The sequence below is a fragment of the Mobula birostris genome, unplaced genomic scaffold, assembly GCF_030028105.1.
Source record: "Mobula birostris isolate sMobBir1 unplaced genomic scaffold, sMobBir1.hap1 scaffold_651, whole genome shotgun sequence".
NCBI classification, from domain to species: domain Eukaryota; kingdom Metazoa; phylum Chordata; class Chondrichthyes; order Myliobatiformes; family Myliobatidae; genus Mobula; species Mobula birostris.
In genome coordinates, this window is record NW_027278370.1 from 19943 (window position 1) to 43522 (window position 23580).

Below are 23580 nucleotides of genomic sequence, written 5' to 3' on the forward strand. Positions count from 1 at the left end.
ATTTAAGTGTCATGGAGCAGAAATAAGTAGTTGCTAGGTAAGCTGAAAGGATTCACCAGGACCAGATGGACTACACGCCTGGGTTCGGGAAGAGGCAGCAGAAGAGATCGTGGAGGCTTTAGTAATGATTTTTTAAGAATCGCGAGATTCTGGCATGGTTCCAGATGACTGGAAAATCAGATGTCACTCCACTCCTCAAGAAGGGAGAGAGACAGAAGAAAGGAAACTATAGTCCAGTTAACCTGAGTTCAGTGGCTGGGAAGATGTTGGAGTCCATTATTAAGGATGAGGTTTGGGGGAACTTGGAAGCACATTATAAACTAGGCCAAAGTTGGCATGGGAAAATCTTGCCTGACCAATCTGTTGGAATTCTTTGAGGAATTAACAGGCAGGATTGACAAAGGAATATGAATGGATGATGTGTTCCTGGATTTTCAGAAGGTCTTTGACAAGGTGTCACACATGAGGCTGCTAAACAAGATGAGACCTACAGGAAACATATCAGCGTGGATAGAAGATTGGCTGATTATCAGGAGGCAAAGAGAAGCAATAAAAGGGACTTCTGAAGAGAACCCTTCTGATTGGCTGCCAGTGACAAGTGGAGTTCCACAGGGGTTCGTAATGGGACCGTTCCTTTTCACGTTATCGGTCAACAATTTGGAAGATGGAATTGGGGCTTGATGGCCAAGTTTGCGGATGATATGGTGGAGGAGAAGGTAGTGTTGAGAAAGCAGGGAGGGGGCAGAAGGACTTAAAACGATTAGGAGAATGGGCAAAGAAATAACCTATGGAATACAGTGTCAGGAAGCTTAAGGTCATGTTCCTTGGTAGAAGAAATAAAAACATAGGATTTTCTAAATGGGGAGAAAATTCGAAAATCAGAGGTGCAAAGGGACTTAGATTAGATTAGACTAGATTATGAGGACACTCAGTCCTCGTTTATTGTCATTTAGAAATGCATGCATTAAAAAATGATACAATGTTCCTCCAGAATGATATCACAAGAAACACAGGACAGACCAAGACTAAAACTGACAAAACCACATAATTATGACATATAGTTACAACAGTGCAAAGCAATACTGTAATTTCACAAACAGCAGACCGTGGGCACGGTAAAAAAAAGTCTCAAAGTCCCGATAACCTCATCATCTCACGCAGACGGTAGAAGGGAGAAACTCTCCCTGCCATGAACCTCCAAGCACTGCAAACTTGCCGGTGCATTGGAAGCACCCGACCACAGCCGACTCTGAGTCCGTCCGAAAACTTTGAGCCTCCGACCAGCTCTCCGACACCGAGCACTGAGCACCATCTCTGCCGAGCGCTTTGACCCCGCTCCGGCTGCCGAGTGACAAGCAAAGCCGAGGATTTGGGGCCTTCCCCTCCCGAGATTCTGGACCACACAGTAGCAGCGGCAGTGAAGCAGGCATTTCAGAAGTTTCACCAGATGTTCTTCCGTGCTCTCACGTCTGCCTCCATCAAATCAGGATTGTGCACGGCACCCTACTTGGGAGTATCTGTGCAGGAATCCCTAAAGATTAACTTGCAGTTTGAGTCAGTGGTGAGGAAGGCAAATGTGATGACAGCATTCATTTCGAGAGGACTCGGCTATAAGAGTGAGGATGTGATGCTGAGGCTTTATGAGACATTGGTCAGACCCCACGTGCTGTGAACAGTTTTAGCCTCTTATCTAAGATGTGGGGTCAAGAAGAGGGTCACAAGAATGATTCTGGAAATGAAAGGGTTAACATGTTTGATGACTCTGGGCTTCTGTTAGCTGGTGTTTAGAAGAATGAGGGGGGATTTCATTGAAACCTATCAAATGTTGAAAGGCCCAGACAGTGGATGTGGAGAGAATGTTTTCTAAAATGGGGGAATCTAGGATCAGAGGACACTGTCTCAGAATAGAGGGACATCCATTTAGAAAGGAGATAGGGAGTAATTCTCTAACCAGAGGGCAGTAAATCTGTGGAATTTATTACCACAGGCGGCTGTGCAGTCCAAATCATTGAGTATATTTAAAGTAGAGGTCGATAGGTACTTGGTTAGTCAGGGCATCAAATGTTACAAGGAGTAGGCAGGAGAATGGGGTTGAGAGGGATACTAAATCAGTTATGATGGAATGGCAGAGCAGACTCAATGGGCTGAATGGCCTAATTCTGCTCCCGTATCTTATGGTCTAAAACGTGGACCCAACACTGACCCATGCAGAACACAATTAGTCTTTATCAGCTGACCAGAAGAGGCCCCATTTATTTCCGCTCGATGCCTCCTGCCTGCCAGCCAATCTTTTATCCATGCCGGTATCTTTCCTGTAATACCATGGGCTCGTATTTTGCTAAGCAGGATCTTAGCAGAGGCTTTCTGAAATTCCAAGGAAGCAACACCCACTGACTCTGCTTCGTTTAACCTGCCTGTTACATCCTCAAAGAATACCTTGAGAACATGTGGATTTTGATCTGCTTTGTCATGTATCTCCAGGTTCCTGGAAATCTTTTTTTAGAGTTCCTTAGAACTGCTTTCCTAACCACTGAAGTCAGGCCAGCCCAGGAAGGGAGGGCTAAAAATGAACGGTACATGCTTACAATCAAAGGCGAGAGGTTTAGTAGGGACATCAGGCAGCTTCTGCATGCAAAGCAGTGCATATTTGGAATGAAGTGCAAGAAATAGTGGCTGACGTGGTACTGTTAGTGACATTTAGATTATGAGAACACTCAGTCCTCTTTTATTGTCATTTAGAAATGCATACATGCATTAAGAAATGATACAATGTTTCTCCGGAGTGATATCACAGAAAACAGGACAGACCAAAGACTAACACTGACAGAGCCACATAATTATAACATATAGTTACAGCAGTGCAAAGCAATACCATAATTTGATGAAGAACAAACCATGGGCACAGTAAATAAAGTCTCAAAAGTCCCCAAGTCGATCAACTCCCGAGTCCCCGATAGCAGCGGCAAAAGGGAGGAACTCCCTGCCATAAACCTCCACGCACCGTCAACTTGCCGATACCTTGGAAGCAGCCGACCACAGCAGATACATAGAACATAGTACAGCACAGTACAGGCCCCTCAAACCCTGCCTCCCATACAAGCCCCCAACTTAAATTCCTCCATATACCTGTCCAGCAGTCTCTTAAACTTCACTAGTGTATCTGCCTCCACCACTGACTCAGGCAGTGCATTCCACACACCAACCACTCTCTGAGTAAAAAACCTTCCTCTAATATCCCCCTTGAACTTCTCACCCCTTACCTTAAAGCCATGCCCTCTTGTATTGAACAGTGGTGCCCTGGGGAAGAGGCGCTGGCTATCCACTCTATCTATTCCTCTTATTATCTTGTACACCTCTATCATGTCTCCTCTCATCCTCCTTCTTTCCAAAGAGTAAAGCCCTAGCTCCCTTAATCTCTGATCATAATGCATACTTTCTAAACCAGGCAGCATCCTGGTAAATCTCCTCTGTACCCTTTCCAATGCTTCCACATCCTTCCTATAGTGAGGCGACCAGAACTGGACACAGTACTCTAAGTGTGGCCTAACCAGAGTTTTATAGAGCTGCATCATTACATCGCGACTCTTAAACTCTATCCCTTGACTTATGAAAGCTAACACCCCATAAGCTTTCTTAACTACCCTATCCACCAGTGAGGCAACTTTCAGGGATCTGTGGACACTGAGTCCATCCGTCCGAAAACTTAGAGCCTCTGACCAGCCTCTCCGATACAGCCTCCCAAGCGCCATCCTCTGCCGAGCGCCTTCGACCTTGGCCTGGCCGCTGAAACACACAAAGCCGAGGATTTCGGGGCCTTCAGCTCCGGAGATTCTGGTTACCACACAGTAGCAGCGGCAGCAAAGCGGGCATTTCAGAAGTTTCTCCAGATGTCCTTCCGTACTCTCACGTCCGTCTCCATCAAATCAGAATTGTGCACGGTCCCTACTTGACAGATAACAGATATCATTCACCGGAGAGGCCACACGCGCTGCCATCGCGTCGCCATCTTCTCCTCCTCCTTACACTGAATTGTAAGCAATCTAGAGAACTGTATGGATATGAGGGGTATTGTCATGTGTTTTATACACCTGGAGAGAATGAAAACTTGTCTTTTGTACTGTTCATACAGATCAGATCACAGGACCTACTGCCTGTGATGTTGTGCCAACCTTTTAACCTACAAGATTAATCTTGTCCTTCCCTCCCGCTTAACCATCAATTTTTTCTCCATCCATGTGCCTATCTAAGGGTCTTAAATCTCCTTAATGCATCTGCCCCTGTCACCAACCTTCGCAGTCTTCCACACACCCACCACTTTCTTACGTTAAAAACCACCTCTGACATCTCCCCTCCCCCCCATACTTTCCTCCGTTCACCTTAAAACTATGCCCCATCATATTAACCATTTCCACCTGGGAAAAAAGTCTCTGGCTGCGCACTTGATCTGTGCCTCATCCTAGACACTTCTATCAGGTCACCCTCATCCTCCTTTTCTCCAAAGGAAAAAACCCCTAGCTCACTCAACCTTTCCTGATAAGACATGCTCTCTAATTCAGGCAACATCCTGGTAAATCGCCCTCTCTAAAGCTTCCTATAATGAGGTGGTCACTACAGAGTGCATTGAGGTAGACCAACCGAGTTAGAATTGGTTTATTGTTGTCACGCATACTGAAATATGGTGAAAAGCTTTGTCCTGCATACAGTTGGTACAGATCAGTCATTACACAGAGCATCGAGGTAGAACAAGGGAAAACAATAACAGAATGCGGAATGAAGTGTGCCAGTTCAGAGGAAGTACAGCTCAGGCAGACAGTAGGGTACGAGGACCATGACGAGGTCGAGGGCCCATGGAGGGGACTGTTTAATTAGCTGCTAACATCGGGATGTGGGTAGACAGGACTAGCTCACTGGGAAACCCAGTCAACATGGATTGATTCGGTTAAAAGACTTGTTTATGTGGGTCATATGACTGTACAAGTTGAAACATTGATCCTGCTTGTCTGGTAGAGCAAGTTAGATGCAGCTTATTGAAAGCTCAAACACGTCATGTGAAATTTAACAATATATTGAATTACTTAGAATTCTAAATGTGAAACATGATGATAAATATGTCAATCTGTTCTAATTTATAATTCTTTCCTGTACACATGGCTGTCTTTAACCACCTCTATCGTGCCTCTCTCCACCACCACCCTTTGACAGCACACCCCTCTCTGTGTATAAAAGAAACTGCCCCACACCACTGCCTTGAATTTGCTCCCACTCAGCTTAAATCAGAACTGATATTGGTAAACACAGGGGATTCTGCAATGCTGGAAATGCAGAACGACACAAACAAAACGCTGGAGGAACTCAGCAGCTCAGGCAGCATCTACAGAAGGGAACAAATAGTCAACATTTCAGGCTGTGACACTCCTTCAAGACATAAGTATTGGCATCATTATCAGATATACCAAGATACAGTGAAAACATTGTTCAAAGTTCAAAGTAAATTGATTATCAAAGTTCACGTATGTCACCATATACAACCCTGAGATTCCTTTTCTACATAAATCCAAGAACAACAATAGAATCAATGGAAGACCACATTCAACATGGCAGACAATCAGTGTACAAAAGACCACAAACTCCGTAAATAATCAATAAATGTTGAGAACATGAGATGAGGAGCCCTTGAAAATGAGTCCACACAGTGGGTTGTAGGAACAGTTCAGAGATGGGGCAGTTGAAGTTGAGTGACATTATCCACTTTGGTTCAAGAGCCTGTTGGCTGACAGGTAGTAATTGTTCCTGAACCTGGTTGTGTGAGTCCTGAGGCTCCTGTACCTCCTTCCTTTCAGCAGCAGCGTGTCCTGGGTGGTGGGGCTTCCCGATAGTTTCCTGTAGATGTGCTCAGTAGTTGGGACGGCCTTTCCTGTGATGGACTGTGCCGTAATCCACTCCTTTTTGTGGAATTTTATACTCAAGAGCATTGGTGCTCCCATCCCAGGTTGTGATGAAACCAGTCAGTACACTCTCCACCACACGTCCACAAAAGTTTGTCAAAGTTTTAGACATCATGCTGGATCTTCATAAACTCCCAAAGAAGTAGAGGTGCTGCTGTGCTTTCTTCACAATTGCCGAGCCCAGGACAGGTCCTCTGAAATGATAACACCGAGGAACTTAAAAGTTCCTGACCCTCGCCATCTGTGATCCCCTAGTGATGTCTGGCTCACAAACCCCTGGTTTCCTTCTCCTGAAGCCAGTGATCAGTCTTGCACACAGTTCATACAGATTAAATAATCACACAGTGCATTGAGGGAGAGCAAAGGACAATAACATGCAGATTAAAGTGTGGGCATGTGGCCAAGTGGTTAAGGCATTGGACTAGTGACCTGAAGGTCGTGAGTTCGAGCCCCAGCCGAGGCAGCGTGTTGTGTCCTTGAGCAAGGCACTTAACCACACGTTGCTCTGCGACGACACCAGTGCCAAGCTGTATGGGTCCTAATGCCCTTCGCACGGTGTCGTGGAGAGGGGAGACTTGCAGTATGGGCAACTGCTGGTCTTCCATACAACCTTGCCCAGGCCTGCGCCCTGGAAGAGAAGTGAAGACTTTCCAGGCGCAGATCCACGGTCTTGCAAGACTAACGGATGCCTTTAAAGTGCAAGAGCTACTGAAAAAGTCCAGCGCAGGTGAGCGATAAATTACAAGATCATAACAGGGCAGGTTGTCAGGCTAAGGGTCTGTCTGACAGAAGCTCCATTCAGGAGTCTGATAGCAGATGGGTAGAAGCTGACCCTGAGCCTGGTAGGACGAGCTTTGTATCTTCTGCCCGACGGCAGGGGGGAGAAGAGAGAATGTAGGTGAGGACGGCTGCTTCACTGAGGTGGCAGGGAATGTAGAGGGAGTCCATGGAGGGTGGGCAAGTTTTCTTGAAGTGCTGAAATGGAACTATTAGAGAGCGCTGCCCTGGAGAGAAGGGAACTAGCTACCTCCTGTATCTGTGCCTCATAAAATCTTATAAACCTCAATCAGGTCTCTCTTCAGCCTCCACCACTCCGGAGAACATAGAAATCTATAGCACAGTACAGGCCCTTCGGCCCACAATGTTGTGCTGGCCATGTAATCAACTCCAGAAACTGCCTACCGCTGAGCCCTCGATTTTTTCTAAGTTCCATGTACCCATATAAGAATCTCAAAAAAGAATCTAACGTATCTGCCTCCACCAGAGGCGTGCAAAAGTCACTGGTATTGCATTCCAAGCATCCTCCATTCTCTGTGAAGAACAACATATCTCTGACATCCTCCTTGTACCTACTTGCAAGCACCTTAAACCTATGCCCCCTCGTGTTAGCCATTTCAGCCCTGGGAAGAAGCCTCTGACTACCCACACCATCAATTCCTCTCATCATCTGATACACCATTATCAAGTCACCTCTCATCTTCCGTCACTCCAAGGAGAGAAGGCCAAGTTCACTCAACCTATTCTCATAAGGCACGCTCTCCAATCCAGGCAACATCCTTGTAAATCTCCTCTGCACTCTCTATAGTCCACATCCTTCCTGTAGCCAGGTGACCAGAACTGAACACAGCACTCCACAGAACACTACCCCTTCATCTAATCTCTCCTGATAGCTCGGGCAGCGTCCTAGTGAACTGAACCTCTTCTGCACCCACTCTACAGCCTCCACACCCTTCCTCAAACGGGGCGACTACACAGCACACGACACTCCGAATGCTGTGCAGTCTGACCCGAGATTTGCACAGCTGCAGTGTGAATTCCCGACACAAGAAATTGACACACTGAACGACGAAGAAAATGGGCCGTCCACATTCTTTAACGCCCTGTCTAATTGTGTGGCCACTTTCAGTGAGATATTGACTTGGACCCAGAAATCCCACGGAGTATCAACAAAGTGAAGAGTGTTGCCATTGACAGTGTCCTGTCTCTGTACATTTTATCCAAATTCTCAATGCCTTCAAAAATGAAAAGAATCGGTTTTATTCCTGACCTGTCGACGGGTGCGGGCAGTCACTATAAACCTCACTTGGGGACAGGTTACAACCGTCACTGTTCACATAGGGAACAATCACACGGGGAGAAGTTACAAAGGTCTGTTGACACGGCGTACTGTCTGCCGGGGAGAGGTTACAACTGTGTGTTCAGATCTGCAGAAGTTAATACATTCACCGTTCTGCTGTTTATTTTTAAATTAATTTTATTCTCTCTAGGATCCCCGGAATAAGCACAAGTTCAAAGTTCACACGTACAGCAGCCCCACGTTCTGCGATCACTGTGGCTCGTTGCTGTATGGTCTGGTGCACCAGGGCATGAAGTGTAACAGTGAGTCCCAAATCTTCCATTTTCTGTTGCTCCGCAGCGGCATCAACCACACACCCACCATCAGACTGCCCCCGCACGGTCTCACACACTCACACACAAACTCCAACACTCGGAATGACGCACACACCAACACACACACAGACACATATGCAAAGACAGACCCACTCTCTTTCTGTCATTGACAAATACACACTCTCACAAACACACACACACCAGACTGTCTGTTCCCTGTCAGAGAAGTTTAACTCAAGCACAAACACAGACACACACCCTAAACTGTCTGTTCCTTGTCAGCGACGTGTAACCCTCACTGCATTCCAGGCTCTCAGATGTAATCATCCCCCCCGTGTGTCTCTACACTGTGAGATGTCATCTCCCCCGCTGTGTGTTTCTACACTGTGAGATGTCATCTCCCCCCCCGTGTGTTTCTGCACTTTGAGATGTCATCCCCCCCGTGTGCCTCTACACTGTGAGATGTCATCTCCCCCCCCCACCCCCCGTGTGTCTCTACACCGTGACCTTTGCCGAAGGTCAGCCCAGAGGACGCAGTGCGTCTGGATGCCCCCCTGACTCGGGAGGAGCTGTCCACTGCCCTTCGGCAACTCCGGAGGGGCAAGTCCCCTGGTTTGGATGGACTGAGTGTTGAGTTTTATCAGGCTTTTTGGGATGTCCTGGGGGATGATTACAGCCTTGTCCTAGGGGAGAGCCTAGCCACCGGAGAAATGCCCCTCTCATGGCGGAGAGCTGTTGTGGTCCTACTGCCCAAGAAGGGAGACCTCCGCCTGCTAAAGAACTGGCGGCCGGTCTCCCTCTTGTGCGTGGACTCCAAGATCTTCGCCCGGGCAATGGCCAACCGTCTGGGTTCGGTAATTGGACTGGTGGTCCATCCTGACCAATCTTACACAGTCCCGGGCCGCTCCATCCAGGACAATGTCCACCTAGTACGGGACCTGATCCACCTACTCCAGGAGACTGGGACCCCGGCAGCGTTTCTTTCTCTTGACCAGGAGAAGGCTTTTGACCGGGTGGACCACAGTTTCCTGGTGGGCACCCTGCAGGCTTTTGGGCTCGGACCACACTTTGTGGCCCGAGTTCGGCTCCTGTACTCTGCCGCAGAGTGCCTAGTTAAAATTAATGGATCATTGACAGGACCTATCCACTTCCGAAGAGGAGTGCGTCAAGGGTGCCCCATGTCCGGTCAACTGTATGCGATCTGTGTCGAGCCATTCCTCGGCCTTCTTCGGCGAAGGCTGACAGGTCTGGTTCTGCGCGAACCGGACATGGGGGTCGTCCTCTCGGCCTACGCCAATGACGTACTCCTCATGATGACAGACCCCTGTGACCTGCGGAGGATGCGCGAGTGCCAAGATGTTTTCTCGGCGGCATCCTCCGCCAGAATCAACTGGGCGAAATGTTCCGGACTCTTAGTAGGCCAGTGGCAGGTGGACTCCCTGCCGGAGGAGATGAGAGCTTTTGAGTGGAGCACCAGACGTCTCCTCTATCTGGGAGTCTACCTGAGTCCTTCTGGGGAGACCTGGCTGGCGAACTGGCAGGACCTGGAGACAAAGGTCATGGCCCGGCTAGGGCGCTGGTCAGGCCTTCTCAGGGTGCTTTCCTATCGAGGCAGGGTGGTGGTCATAAACCAGCTGGTGGCCTCCATGTTGTGGTACCGGATGGTCACCTTGGCCCCCCCCCTGCCCCTTTTGTCGCAAGAATGCAGAGGAAGCTAGTGGACTTCTTCTGGGGAGACAGGAAGCACTGGGTCTCTGCAGCGATTCTGAGTCTCCCAGAAGGAGAGGGCGGACAGTCGCTGGTGTGTGTACGCACACGACTGGCGGCTCTCCGCCTCAGGACGCTGCTGAGATTCCTGTACGCCGAGCACCCTCCCAGGTGGCACGTGTTGGCGACTTTCTTCCTCCGGAGGGGCTGCTGTCTTGCCGAAGATATGCAGCTACCACCGGCGGGCGTCAGCCGTGCTGCTTTGCAGAGGCTGCCCGGCTTCTATCAGGACCTACTGAGAGTCTGGAACATGGTTGCCTCAGGCCGGGAATCCCCTCCTCTGGCAGAGGGCGGGGTCCTGGCCGACCCTTGCCCTGTCTCAAGGGATGTCAGTGCGGCTCAGGTGTGTGGAACGACTCGGGCTGAGCTGCTCGTCGGGCCCAGGCCCCGCAGCCTTACCCGAGAGACGAATCCACACAACTTGAGCCGTCTTTCATCAACATCCACAATCCCATTCAGGGATGCAGGCAGGAGGTACCTTTATGGGCTGCTGCTCCACACTCTCCACTTCCTAGCATTTGTCCACCGTCCCGACACGCCATGGCGGTCGGTCTTTCCACCTGGAGGTGAGGGGGGTCCCCAGTGGAAGTCCCTCTACAAGGGAGTCCTTCCCATGCACCTTGGGGATCTCGGCTGGAGGGTGCTGCATAAAGCGGTGCCCTGCAATAAGTTCTTTAGTTTGTACACGGATCTCCCAGCCGCGTGTCACTTCTGCGGGCTGGAGGAGACCGTGTACCATATGTACGTGGAGTGTGTGAGGCTGCAGCCCCTTTTCGCGTATTTGCGTGGGCTGCTTCTCGCCTTCTGGTTGCATTTCAGTCCCACCCTATTCATATATGGTCATCCAGTAATGAGGGGGGCACAGAGGGATGAGGATGTCCTTGTCAACTTGCTCCTGGGGCTGGCAAAAATTGCCATCCGTGGCTCCTGGAAAAGGGTGGCAGGAGGTTCTTCCCGGGCGGACTGCCTGGCTATGTTTAGGGGGTATGTTCGAGCCCGGGTGAACATTGAAAAGGAATACGCACAGTCCACGGCGACCGTCGAGATGTTCCGGGACCGTTGGGCTCCGCGGGGTGTAAATGCCATCATTGATGAGGATGGCAATATATTGGTTTAACATGTATTGTCTGTTTGTAGTGTAGTAAATGTGTTATTCACTGGGTTTGTAAATATTGTATAGCACCGACATTTGTAATAAAGAATTTTGTTAAAAAAAAAAGTGTCTCTACACTGTGAGATGTCATCACCCCCGTGTGTCTCTACACCGTGAGATGTCATCCCCCGCCCGTGTGTTTCCTCACCGTGAGATGTCATCCCCCCCCGTGTGTTTCTACACCGTGATATGTCATCCCCCCCCGTGTGTTTCTACACCGTGAGTTGTCATCCCCCTACCGTGTGTTTCCTCACCGTGAGATGTCATCCCCCCCGTGTGTCTCTACACTGTGAGATGTCATCCCCCCGCCGTGTGTTTCTACACTGTGAGATGTCATCCCCCCCGTGTGCCTCTACACTGTGAGATGTCATCCCCCGCGTGACTCTACACCGTGAGATGTCATCCGCCCCCGTGTGTTTCTGCACCGTGAGATGTCATCCCCCCCCGTGTGTTTCTACACCGTGAGATGTCATCGCCCCCCCGTGTGTTTCTATACCGAGATGTCATCGCCCCCGTGTGTTTCTACACCGTGAGATGTCATTCCCCCCCGTGTGTTTCTACACCGTGAGATGTCATGACACCGCGTGTGTATCTACACCGTGAGATGTCATCCCCCCCGTGTGTTTCTACACCGTGAGATGTCATTCCCCCCCCATGTGTTTCTACACAGTGAGATGTCATCCCCCTCCCGTGTGTCTCTACACCGTGAGATGTCATCCCCCCCGACTGTGATCTACACCGTGACATGGCATCCACCCACGTGTGTCTCTGCACAGTGAGATGTCATTCCCCCCCGTGTATTTCTACACCGTGAGATGTCATCCCCCCGTGTGTTTCTACACTATGAGATGTCATCCTCCCTCCGTGTGTTTGTACACTGTGAGATGTCATCGCCCCCCCCGTGTGTTTCTACACTGTGAAATGTCATCCCCCCGTGTTTTTCTACACCGTGAGATGTCATCCCGCCCGTGTGTCTCTACACCGTGAGATGTCATCCCCCCCGTGTGTTTCTACACCGTGAGATGTCATCCCCCCCTTGTGTTTCTACACCGTGAGATGTCATCCCCCCCCCCCGTGTGTTTCTACACTGTGAGATGTCATCCCCACCCCGTGTGTCTCTACAACGTGAGATGTCATGCACCCCCGTGTGTCTCCACACCGTGAGATGTCATCCCTCCCCGTGTGTTTCCACACCGTGAGATGTCATCTCCCGCCCGTGTGTTTCCACACCGTGAGATGTCATCTCCACCACCCCCCCGTGTGTTTCTACACTGTGAGATGTCATCCCCACCCCGTGTGTCTCCACACCGTGAGATGTCATCCCCCCCGTGTGTTTCTACACCGTGAGATGTCATCTCCCCCCAACCCGCGTGTTTCTACACCGTGAGATGTCAGCCCCCCCGTGTGTTTCTACACTGGGAGATGTCATTCCCCCCCGTGTGTTTCGGCACCGTGAGATTTCATCCCCCCCCCGTGTGTTTCCACACCGTCAGATGTCATCCCCCCCGTGTGCTTCTACACCGTGAGATGTCATCCCCCCCGTGTGTCTCTACACTGTGAGATGTCATTCCCCCCCGTGTGTTTCTACACTGTGAGATATCATCCACCACCCCGTGTGTTTCGGCACCGTGAGATGTCATCCCCCCGGGTGTTTCTACACCGTGAGATGTCATCCCACCCCCCGTGTGTCTCTACACCGTGAGATGTCATCCCCCTCCTGTGTGTCTCTACACCGTAAGATGTCATCCCCCCCGTGTGTTTCTACACAGTGAGATGTCATCTCCCCCGTGTGTTTCTACACTGTGAGATGTCATTCCCCCCGTGTATTTCTACACCGTGAGATGTCATCCCCCACCGTGGGTCTCTACACTGTGAGATGTCATCCCCCCCCCCCGAGTGTCTCTACACTGTGAAATGTCATCCCCCCCCCGTGTGTCTCTACACAGTGAGATGTCATCTCTCCCCCGTGTGTTTCTACACCGTGAGATGTCGTCTCCCCCCACGTGTGTTTCTACACCGTGAGAGGTCATTCCCCCCATGTGTTTCTGCACTGTGAGATGTCATCGCCCCCCCCCGTGTGTTTCTACACCGGGAGATGTCATCCCCCTCGTGTGTCTCTACACCGTGAGATGTCATCCCACCCGTGTGTTTTTACACTGTGAGATGTCATCGCCACCCCCGTGTGTTTCTACACTGTGAGATGTCATCCCCCCCGAGTTTTTCTAGACGGGAGATGTCATCCCCCCTCGTGTGTTTCTACACTGTGAGATGTCATCTACCCCGTGTGTTTCTACACCGTGAGATGTCATCCCCCCGTGTGTCTCTACACTGTGAGATGCCATCCCCCCCGTGTGTCTCTGCACTGTGAGTAGTCATCCCCCTCCCGTGTGTCTCTACACTGTGAGATGTCATCACCCCTCCGTGTGTCTCTACACTGTGAGATGTCATCTCTCCCCCGTGTGTTTGTACACCGTGAGATGTCATCCCCCCCCGTGTGTTTCTACACCGTGAGATGTCATCCTCCCGTGTTTCTCTACACCGTGAGATGTCATCCACCCCCGTGTGTCCCTACACCGTGAGATGTCATCACCCCCTTTGTGTTTCTACACCGTGAGATGTCATCCTCCCCGTGTGTTTCTACACTGTGAGATATCATCCCCCCCCCGTGTGTCTCTACACCGTGAGATGTCATCCCCCTCCTGTGTGTCTCTACACCGTCAGATGTCATTCCCCCCAGTGTGTTTCTACACCGTGAGATGTCATCCCCCCCCGTGTGTCTGTACACTGTGAGATGTCATCCCGCCCCGTGTGTCTCTACACCGTGAGATGTCATCTCCCCCCCGTGTGTTTCTACACCGTGAGATGTCATCCTCCCCGTGTGTTTCTACACTGTGAGATATCATCCACCCCCCCCGTGTGTTTTGGGACCGTGAGATGTCATCTCCCCCGGGTGTTTCTACACCGTGAGATGTCATCCCACCCCCCGTGTGTCTCTACACCGTGAGATGTCATCCCCTTCCTGTGTGTCTCTACTCCGTGAGATGTCATTCCCCCCAGTGTGTTTCTACACTGTGAGATATCATCCCACCCCCCGTGTGTCTCTACACAGTTAGATGTCATCCCCCTCCTGTGTGTCTCTACACAGTGAGATGTCATCTCCCCCGTGTGTTTCTACACTGTAAGATGTCATTCCCCGCGTGTGTTTCTACACCGTGAGATGTCATCCCCCTCCCGTGTGTCTCTACACCGTGAGATGTCATCTCACCCCCCCGTCTGTTTCTACACCGTGAGATGTCATCACCCCGTGTGTCTCTACACTGTGAGATGTCATCGCCCCCCCGTGTACCTCTGCACTGTGAGTAGTCATCCCCCACCGTGTGTCTCTACACTGTGAGATGTCATCCCCCCCCCGAGTGTCTCTACACTGTGAGATGTCATCCCCCCCCCGTGTGTTTGTACACCGTGAGAAGTCATCCCCCCGTGTGTTTCTACACCGTGAGATGTCATCCCCAACCCCGTCTGTTTCTACCCCGTGAGATGTCATGCTCCCCCCGGGTGTTTCTACACCGTGAGATGTCATACCCCCCGTGTGTTTCTACACTGTGAGATGTCATCCCCCCCCCCCCGTGTGTTTCTACACCGTGAGATGTCATCCCCCCCCGTGTGTCTCTACACCGTGAGATGTCATCCCCCTCCTGAGTGTTTCTACACCGTGAGATGTCATCCCCCCCGTGTGTTTTTACACTCTGATATGTCATCGCCCCCCCCGTGTGTTTCTACACTGTGAGATGTCATCCACCCCGTGTTTTTCTACACCGTGAGATGTCATCCCGCCCGTGTGTCTCTACACCCTGAGTTGTCATCCCACCACCTTGTGTTTCTACACCGTGAGATGTCATCCCCCCTCGTGTGTTTCTACACTGTGAGATGTCATCCCCCCCGTGTGTTTCTACACCGTGAGATGTCATCCCCCCCGAGTGTCTCTACACTGTGAGATGTCATCCCCCCCGTGTGTCTCTGCACTGTGAGTAGTCATCCCCCTCCCGTGTGTTTCTACACCGTGAGATGTCATCCCCCCCGTGTGTTTCTACACCGTTGGATGTCACCCCACCACCGTGTGTTTCTACACCGTGTGATGTCATCCCCCCCCGTGTGTTCCTACACCGTGAGATGTCATCCCCCCCCCGTGTGTTTCTACACTGTGAGATGTCATCCCCCCTCCTGTGTTTCCACATTGTGAGATGTCATCCCCCCCGTGTGTTTCTACACCGTGAGATGTCATCCCCACCGTGTGTCTCTGCACTATGAGATATCATCCCCCCCCGTGTGTCTCTGCACTGTGAGATGTCATCCCCCCCGTGTGTCTCTACACTGTGAGATGTCATCCCCCCCGTGTGTTTCTACACTGTGACATGTCATCCCGCCCGTGTGTCTCTACACCCTGAGTTGTCATCCCACCACCTTGTGTTTCTACACCGTGAGATGTCATCCCCCCTCGTGTGTTTCTACACTGTGAGATGTCATCCCCCCCGTGTGTTTCTACACCGTGAGATGTCATCCCCCCCGAGTGTCTCTACACTGTGAGATGTCATCCCCCCCGTGTGTCTCTGCACTGTGAGTAGTCATCCCCCTCCGGTGTGTTTCTACACCGTGAGATGTCATCCCCCCCGTGTGTTTCTACACCGTTGGATGTCACCCCACCACCGTGTGTTTCTACACCGTGTGATGTCATCCCCCCCCCGTGTGTTCCTACACCGTGAGATGTCATCCCCCCCCGTGTGTTTCTACACTGTGAGATGTCATCTCCCCTCCTGTGTTTCCACATTGTGAGATGTCATCCCCCCCGTGTGTTTCTACACCGTGAGATGTCATCCCCACCGTGTGTCTCTGCACTATGAGATATCATCCCCCCCCGTGTGTCTCTGCACTGTGAGATGTCATCCCCCCCCGTGTGTCTCTACACTGTGAGATGTCATCCCCCCCGTGTGTTTCTACACTGTGAGATGTCATCCCTCCCGTGTGTTTCTACACCGTGAGTTGTCATCCCACCCCCTTGTGTTTCTACACCGTGAGATGTCTTCCCGCCTCGTCTGTTTCTGCACTGTGACATGTCATCCCCCCCGTGTGTTTCTACACCGTGAGATGTCATCCCCCCCGTGTGTCTCTACACTGTGAGATGTCATCCACCCCGTGTCTCTCTGCACTGTGAGTAGTCATCCCCCTCCCGTGTGTTTCTACACCCTGAGTTGTCATCCCACCCCCTTGTGTTTCTACACCGTGAGATGTCATCCCCCCTCGTGTGTTTCTACACTGTGAGATGTCATCCCCCCCGTGTGTTTCTACACCGTGAGATGTCATCCCCCCCGAGTGTCTCTACACTGTGAGATGTCATCCCCCCCGTGTGTCTCTGCACTGTGAGTAGTCATCCCCCCCGTGTGTTTCTACACCGTTGGATGTCACCCCACCACCGTGTGTTTCTACACCGTGTGATGTCATCCCCCCCCCGTGTGTTTCTACACCGTGAGATGTCATCCCCCCCCCTTGTGTTTCTACACTGTGAGATGTCTTTCCCCCCGTGTGTTTCTACACCGTGAGATGTCATCCCCCCCGTGTGTTTCTACACCGTTGGATGTCACCCCACCATCGTGTGTTTCTACACCGTGTGATGTCATCCCCCCCCCCGTGTGTTTCTACACCGTGAGATGTCATTCCCCCCCCCCCCCGCCCCGTGTGTTCGGCACCGTGAGATGTCATTCCCCCCCGTGTGTTTCTACACAGTGAGATGTCATCCCCCTCGTGTGTTTTTATACTGTGAGATGTCATCGCCCCCCCCGTGTGTTTCTACGCTGTGAGATGTCATCCCCCCCGTGTTTTTCTAAACCGTGAGTTGTCATCCCACCCCCTTGTGTTTCTACACGGTGAGATGTCATCCCCCCTCGTGTGTTTCTACACTGTGAGATGTCATCCCCCCCGTGTGTTTCTACACCGTGAGATGTCATCCCCACCGTGTGTCTCTGCACTATGAGATGTCATTCCCCCCCGTGTGTCTCTGCACTGTGAGATGTCATCCCCCCCCCCCGTGTGTCTCTACACTGTGGGATGTCATCCCCCCCGTGTGTTTCTACACCGTGAGATGTCATCCCCCCCGTGTGTCTTTGCACTGTGAGATGTCATCCTCCCCGTGTGTTTCTACACCGTGAAATGTCATCCCCCCCCCCACGTCTGTTTCTACACTGTGAGATGTCATCCCTCTCGTGTGTTTTTATACTGTGAGACGTCATCGCCCCCCCGTGTGTTTCTACACTGTGAGATGTCATCCTCCCCGTGTGTTTCTACACCGTGAGTTGTCATCCCACCCCCTTGTGTTTCTACACCGTGAGATGTCATCCCGCCTCGTCTGTTTCTACACTGTGACATGTCATCCCCCCCGTGTGTTTCTACACCGTGAGATGTCTTCCCCCCCGTGTGTCTCTACAATGTGAGATGTCATCTCCCCCGTTTGTCTCTGCACTGTGAGTAGTCATCCCCCTCCCGTGTGTTTCTACACCGTTGGATGTCACCCCACCACCGTGTGTTTCTACACCGTTGGATGTCACCCCACCACCGTGTGTTTCTACACCGTGTGATGTCATCCCCCCCCGTGTGTTTCTACACCGTGAGATGTCATCCCCCCCCCTTGTGTTTCTACACTGTGAGATGTCATTCCCCCCCCCCGTGTGTTCGGCACCGTGAGATGTCATTCCCCCCCCCCGTGTGTTTCTACACAGTGAGATGTCATCCCCCTCGTGTGTTTTTATACTGTGAGATGTCATCGCCCCCCCGTGTGTTTCTACGCTGTGAGATGTCATCCCCCCCGTGTTTTTCTACACCGTGAGTTGTCATCCCACCCCTTTCTGTTGCTACACCCTGATTTGTCATCCCACCCCTTGTGTTTCTACACCGTGAGATGTCATCCCTCCTCGTGTGTTTCTACACTGTGAGATGTCATCCCCCCCGTGTGTTTCTACACCGTGAGATGTCATCCCCCCCGAGTGTCTCTACACGGTGAGATGTCATCCCCCCCGTGTGTCTCTGCACTGTGGGTAGTCATCCCCCTCCCGTGTGTTTCTACACCGTGAGATGTCATCCCCCCCGTGTGTTTCTACACCGTTGGATGTCACCCCACCACCGTGTGATGTCATCCCCCCCCGTGTGTTTCTACACCGTGAGATGTCACCCCCGCCCCGTGTGTTTCTACACTGTGAGATGTCACTCACCCCCCCCCGTGTGTTCGGCACCGTGAGATGTCATTCCCCCCCCCGTCTGTTTCTACAGTGAGATGTCATCCCTCCCGTGTGTTTTTATACTGCGAGATGTCATCGCCCCCCCCGTGTGTTTCTACGCTGTGAGATGTCATCCCCCCCGTGTTTTTCTACACCGTGAGTTGTCATCCCACCCCCTTGTGTTTCTACACCGTGAGATGTCATCCCCCCTCGTGTGTTTCTACACTGTGAGATGTCATTCCCCCCGTGTGTTTCTACACCGTGAGATGTCATCCCCCCTCGTGTGTTTCTAAACTGTGAGATGTCATCCCCCCCGTGTGTTTCTACACCGTGAGATGTCATCCCCACCGTGTTTTTCTAAACCGTGAGTTGTCATCCCACCCCCTTGTGTTTCTACACTGTGAGATGTCATCCTCCCCGTGTGTTTCTACACTGTGAGTTGTCATCCCACCCCCTTGTGTTTCTACACCGTGAGATGTCATCCCGCCTCGTCTGTTTCTACACTGTGACATGTCATCCCCCCCGTGTCTTTCTACACCGTGAGATGTCTTCCCCCCCGTGTGTCTCTACAATGTGAGATGTCATCCCCCCCGTTTGTCTCTGCACTGTGAGTAGTCATCCCCCTCCCGTGTGTTTCTACACCGTGAGATGTCATCCCCCCCGTGTGTTTCTACACCGTTGGATGTCACCCCACCACCGTGTGTTTCTACACCGTGTGATGTCATCCCCCCCGTGTGTTTCTACACCGTTGGATGTCACCCCACCACCGTGTGATGTCATCCCCCCCCCCGTGTGTTTCTACACCGTGAGATGTCATCCCCCCCCCCGTGTGTTTCTACACTGTGAGATGTCATTCCCCCCCCCCGTGTGTTCGGCACCGTGAGATGTCATTCCCCCCCCCCGTCTGTTTCTACAGTGAGATGTCATCCCTCCCGTGTGTCTTTATACTGTGAGATGTCATCGCCCCCCCCGTGTGTTTCTACGCTGTGAGATGTCATCCCCCCCCGTGTTTTTCTACACCGTGAGTTGTCATCCCACCCCCTTGTGTTTCTACACCGTGAGATGTCATCCCCCCTCGTGTGTTTCTACACTGTGAGATGTCATTCCCCCCGTGTGTTTCTACACCGTGAGATGTCATCCCCCCTCGTGTGTTTCTACACTGTGAGATGTCATTCCCCCCGTGTGTTTCTACACCGTGAGATGTCATCCCCCCTCGTGTGTTTCTAAACTGTGAGATGTCATCCCCCCCGTGTGTTTCTACACCGTGAGATGTCATCCCCACCGTGTTTTTCTAAACCGTGAGTTGTCATCCCACCCCCTTGTGTTTCTACACTGTGAGATGTCATCCTCCCCGTGTGTTTCTACACTGTGAGTTGTCATCCCACCCCCTTGTGTTTCTACACCGTGAGATGTCATCCCGCCTCGTCTGTTTCTACACTGTGACATGTCATCCCCCCCGTGTCTTTCTACACCGTGAGATGTCTTCCCCCCCGTGTGTCTCTACAATGTGAGATGTCATCCCCCCCGTTTGTCTCTGCACTGTGAGTAGTCATCCCCCTCCCGTGTGTTTCTACACCGTGAGATGTCATCCCCCCCGTGTGTTTCTACACCGTTGGATGTCACCCCACCACCGTGTGTTTCTACACCGTGTGATGTCATCCCCCCCCGTGTGTTTCTACACCGTGAGATGTCATCCCCCCCCCTTGTGTTTCTACACTGTGAGATGTCATTCCCCCCCCCCGTGTGTCTCTACACTGTGAGATGTCATCCCCCCCGTGTGTTTCTACACTGTGAGATGTCATCCCTCCCGTGTGTTTCTACACCGTGAGTTGTCATCCCACCCCCTTGTGTTTCTACACCGTGAGATGTCTTCCCGCCTCGTCTGTTTCTGCACTGTGACATGTCATCCCCCCCGTGTGTTTCTACACCGTGAGATGTCATCCCCCCCGTGTGTCTCTACACTGTGAGATGTCATCCACCCCGTGTCTCTCTGCACTGTGAGTAGTCATCCCCCTCCCGTGTGTTTCTACACCCTGAGTTGTCATCCCACCCCCTTGTGTTTCTACACCGTGAGATGTCATCCCCCCTCGTGTGTTTCTACACTGTGAGATGTCATCCCCCCCGTGTGTTTCTACACCGTGAGATGTCATCCCCCCCGAGTGTCTCTACACTGTGAGATGTCATCCCCCCCGTGTGTCTCTGCACTGTGAGTAGTCATCCCCCCCGTGTGTTTCTACACCGTTGGATGTCACCCCACCACCGTGTGTTTCTACACCGTGTGATGTCATCCCCCCCCCGTGTGTTTCTACACCGTGAGATGTCATCCCCCCCCCTTGTGTTTCTACACTGTGAGATGTCTTTCCCCCCGTGTGTTTCTACACCGTGAGATGTCATCCCCCCCGTGTGTTTCTACACCGTTGGATGTCACCCCACCATCGTGTGTTTCTACACCGTGTGATGTCATCCCCCCCCCCGTGTGTTTCTACACCGTGAGATGTCATTCCCCCCCCCCCCCCGCCCCGTGTGTTCGGCACCGTGAGATGTCATTCCCCCCCGTGTGTTTCTACACAGTGAGATGTCATCCCCCTCGTGTGTTTTTATACTGTGAGATGTCATCGCCCCCCCCGTGTGTTTCTACGCTGTGAGATGTCATCCCCCCCGTGTTTTTCTAAACCGTGAGTTGTCATCCCACCCCCTTGTGTTTCTACACGGTGAGATGTCATCCCCCCTCGTGTGTTTCTACACTGTGAGATGTCATCCCCCCCGTGTGTTTCTACACCGTGAGATGTCATCCCCACCGTGTGTCTCTGCACTATGAGATGTCATTCCCCCCCGTGTGTCTCTGCACTGTGAGATGTCATCCCCCCCCCCCGTGTGTCTCTACACTGTGGGATGTCATCCCCCCCGTGTGTTTCTACACCGTGAGATGTCATCCCCCCCGTGTGTCTTTGCACTGTGAGATGTCATCCTCCCCGTGTGTTTCTACACCGTGAAATGTCATCCCCCCCCCCACGTCTGTTTCTACACTGTGAGATGTCATCCCTCTCGTGTGTTTTTATACTGTGAGACGTCATCGCCCCCCCGTGTGTTTCTACACTGTGAGATGTCATCCTCCCCGTGTGTTTCTACACCGTGAGTTGTCATCCCACCCCCTTGTGTTTCTACACCGTGAGATGTCATCCCGCCTCGTCTGTTTCTACACTGTGACATGTCATCCCCCCCGTGTGTTTCTACACCGTGAGATGTCTTCCCCCCCGTGTGTCTCTACAATGTGAGATGTCATCTCCCCCGTTTGTCTCTGCACTGTGAGTAGTCATCCCCCTCCCGTGTGTTTCTACACCGTTGGATGTCACCCCACCACCGTGTGTTTCTACACCGTTGGATGTCACCCCACCACCGTGTGTTTCTACACCGTGTGATGTCATCCCCCCCCGTGTGTTTCTACACCGTGAGATGTCATCCCCCCCCCTTGTGTTTCTACACTGTGAGATGTCATTCCCCCCCCCCGTGTGTTCGGCACCGTGAGATGTCATTCCCCCCCCCCCGTGTGTTTCTACACAGTGAGATGTCATCCCCCTCGTGTGTTTTTATACTGTGAGATGTCATCGCCCCCCCGTGTGTTTCTACGCTGTGAGATGTCATCCCCCCCGTGTTTTTCTACACCGTGAGTTGTCATCCCACCCCTTTCTGTTGCTACACCCTGATTTGTCATCCCACCCCTTGTGTTTCTACACCGTGAGATGTCATCCCTCCTCGTGTGTTTCTACACTGTGAGATGTCATCCCCCCCGTGTGTTTCTACACCGTGAGATGTCATCCCCCCCGAGTGTCTCTACACGGTGAGATGTCATCCCCCCCGTGTGTCTCTGCACTGTGGGTAGTCATCCCCCTCCCGTGTGTTTCTACACCGTGAGATGTCATCCCCCCCGTGTGTTTCTACACCGTTGGATGTCACCCCACCACCGTGTGATGTCATCCCCCCCCGTGTGTTTCTACACCGTGAGATGTCACCCCCGCCCCGTGTGTTTCTACACTGTGAGATGTCACTCACCCCCCCCCGTGTGTTCGGCACCGTGAGATGTCATTCCCCCCCCCGTCTGTTTCTACAGTGAGATGTCATCCCTCCCGTGTGTTTTTATACTGCGAGATGTCATCGCCCCCCCCGTGTGTTTCTACGCTGTGAGATGTCATCCCCCCCGTGTTTTTCTACACCGTGAGTTGTCATCCCACCCCCTTGTGTTTCTACACCGTGAGATGTCATCCCCCCTCGTGTGTTTCTACACTGTGAGATGTCATTCCCCCCGTGTGTTTCTACACCGTGAGATGTCATCCCCCCTCGTGTGTTTCTAAACTGTGAGATGTCATCCCCCCCGTGTGTTTCTACACCGTGAGATGTCATCCCCACCGTGTTTTTCTAAACCGTGAGTTGTCATCCCACCCCCTTGTGTTTCTACACTGTGAGATGTCATCCTCCCCGTGTGTTTCTACACTGTGAGTTGTCATCCCACCCCCTTGTGTTTCTACACCGTGAGATGTCATCCCGCCTCGTCTGTTTCTACACTGTGACATGTCATCCCCCCCGTGTCTTTCTACACCGTGAGATGTCTTCCCCCCCGTGTGTCTCTACAATGTGAGATGTCATCCCCCCCGTTTGTCTCTGCACTGTGAGTAGTCATCCCCCTCCCGTGTGTTTCTACACCGTGAGATGTCATCCCCCCCGTGTGTTTCTACACCGTTGGATGTCACCCCACCACCGTGTGTTTCTACACCGTGTGATGTCATCCCCCCCGTGTGTTTCTACACCGTTGGATGTCACCCCACCACCGTGTGATGTCATCCCCCCCCCCGTGTGTTTCTACACCGTGAGATGTCATCCCCCCCCCCGTGTGTTTCTACACTGTGAGATGTCATTCCCCCCCCCCGTGTGTTCGGCACCGTGAGATGTCATTCCCCCCCCCCGTCTGTTTCTACAGTGAGATGTCATCCCTCCCGTGTGTCTTTATACTGTGAGATGTCATCGCCCCCCCCGTGTGTTTCTACGCTGTGAGATGTCATCCCCCCCC

General features: G+C 52.1%; 1 protein-coding gene across 1 annotated transcript in view; it reads left to right on the forward strand.

Moving 5' to 3' along the window:
• LOC140193635 (protein kinase C alpha type-like) overlaps window positions 1-23580 on the forward strand; it is a 138445-nt gene that overhangs the window by 19869 nt on the left and 94996 nt on the right. Inside the window, exon 4 of the mRNA XM_072250795.1 lies at window positions 8213-8324. Within this exon, the coding sequence (XP_072106896.1) occupies window positions 8213-8324 (112 nt within the window). The remainder of the gene's footprint in view (window positions 1-8212; window positions 8325-23580) is intronic.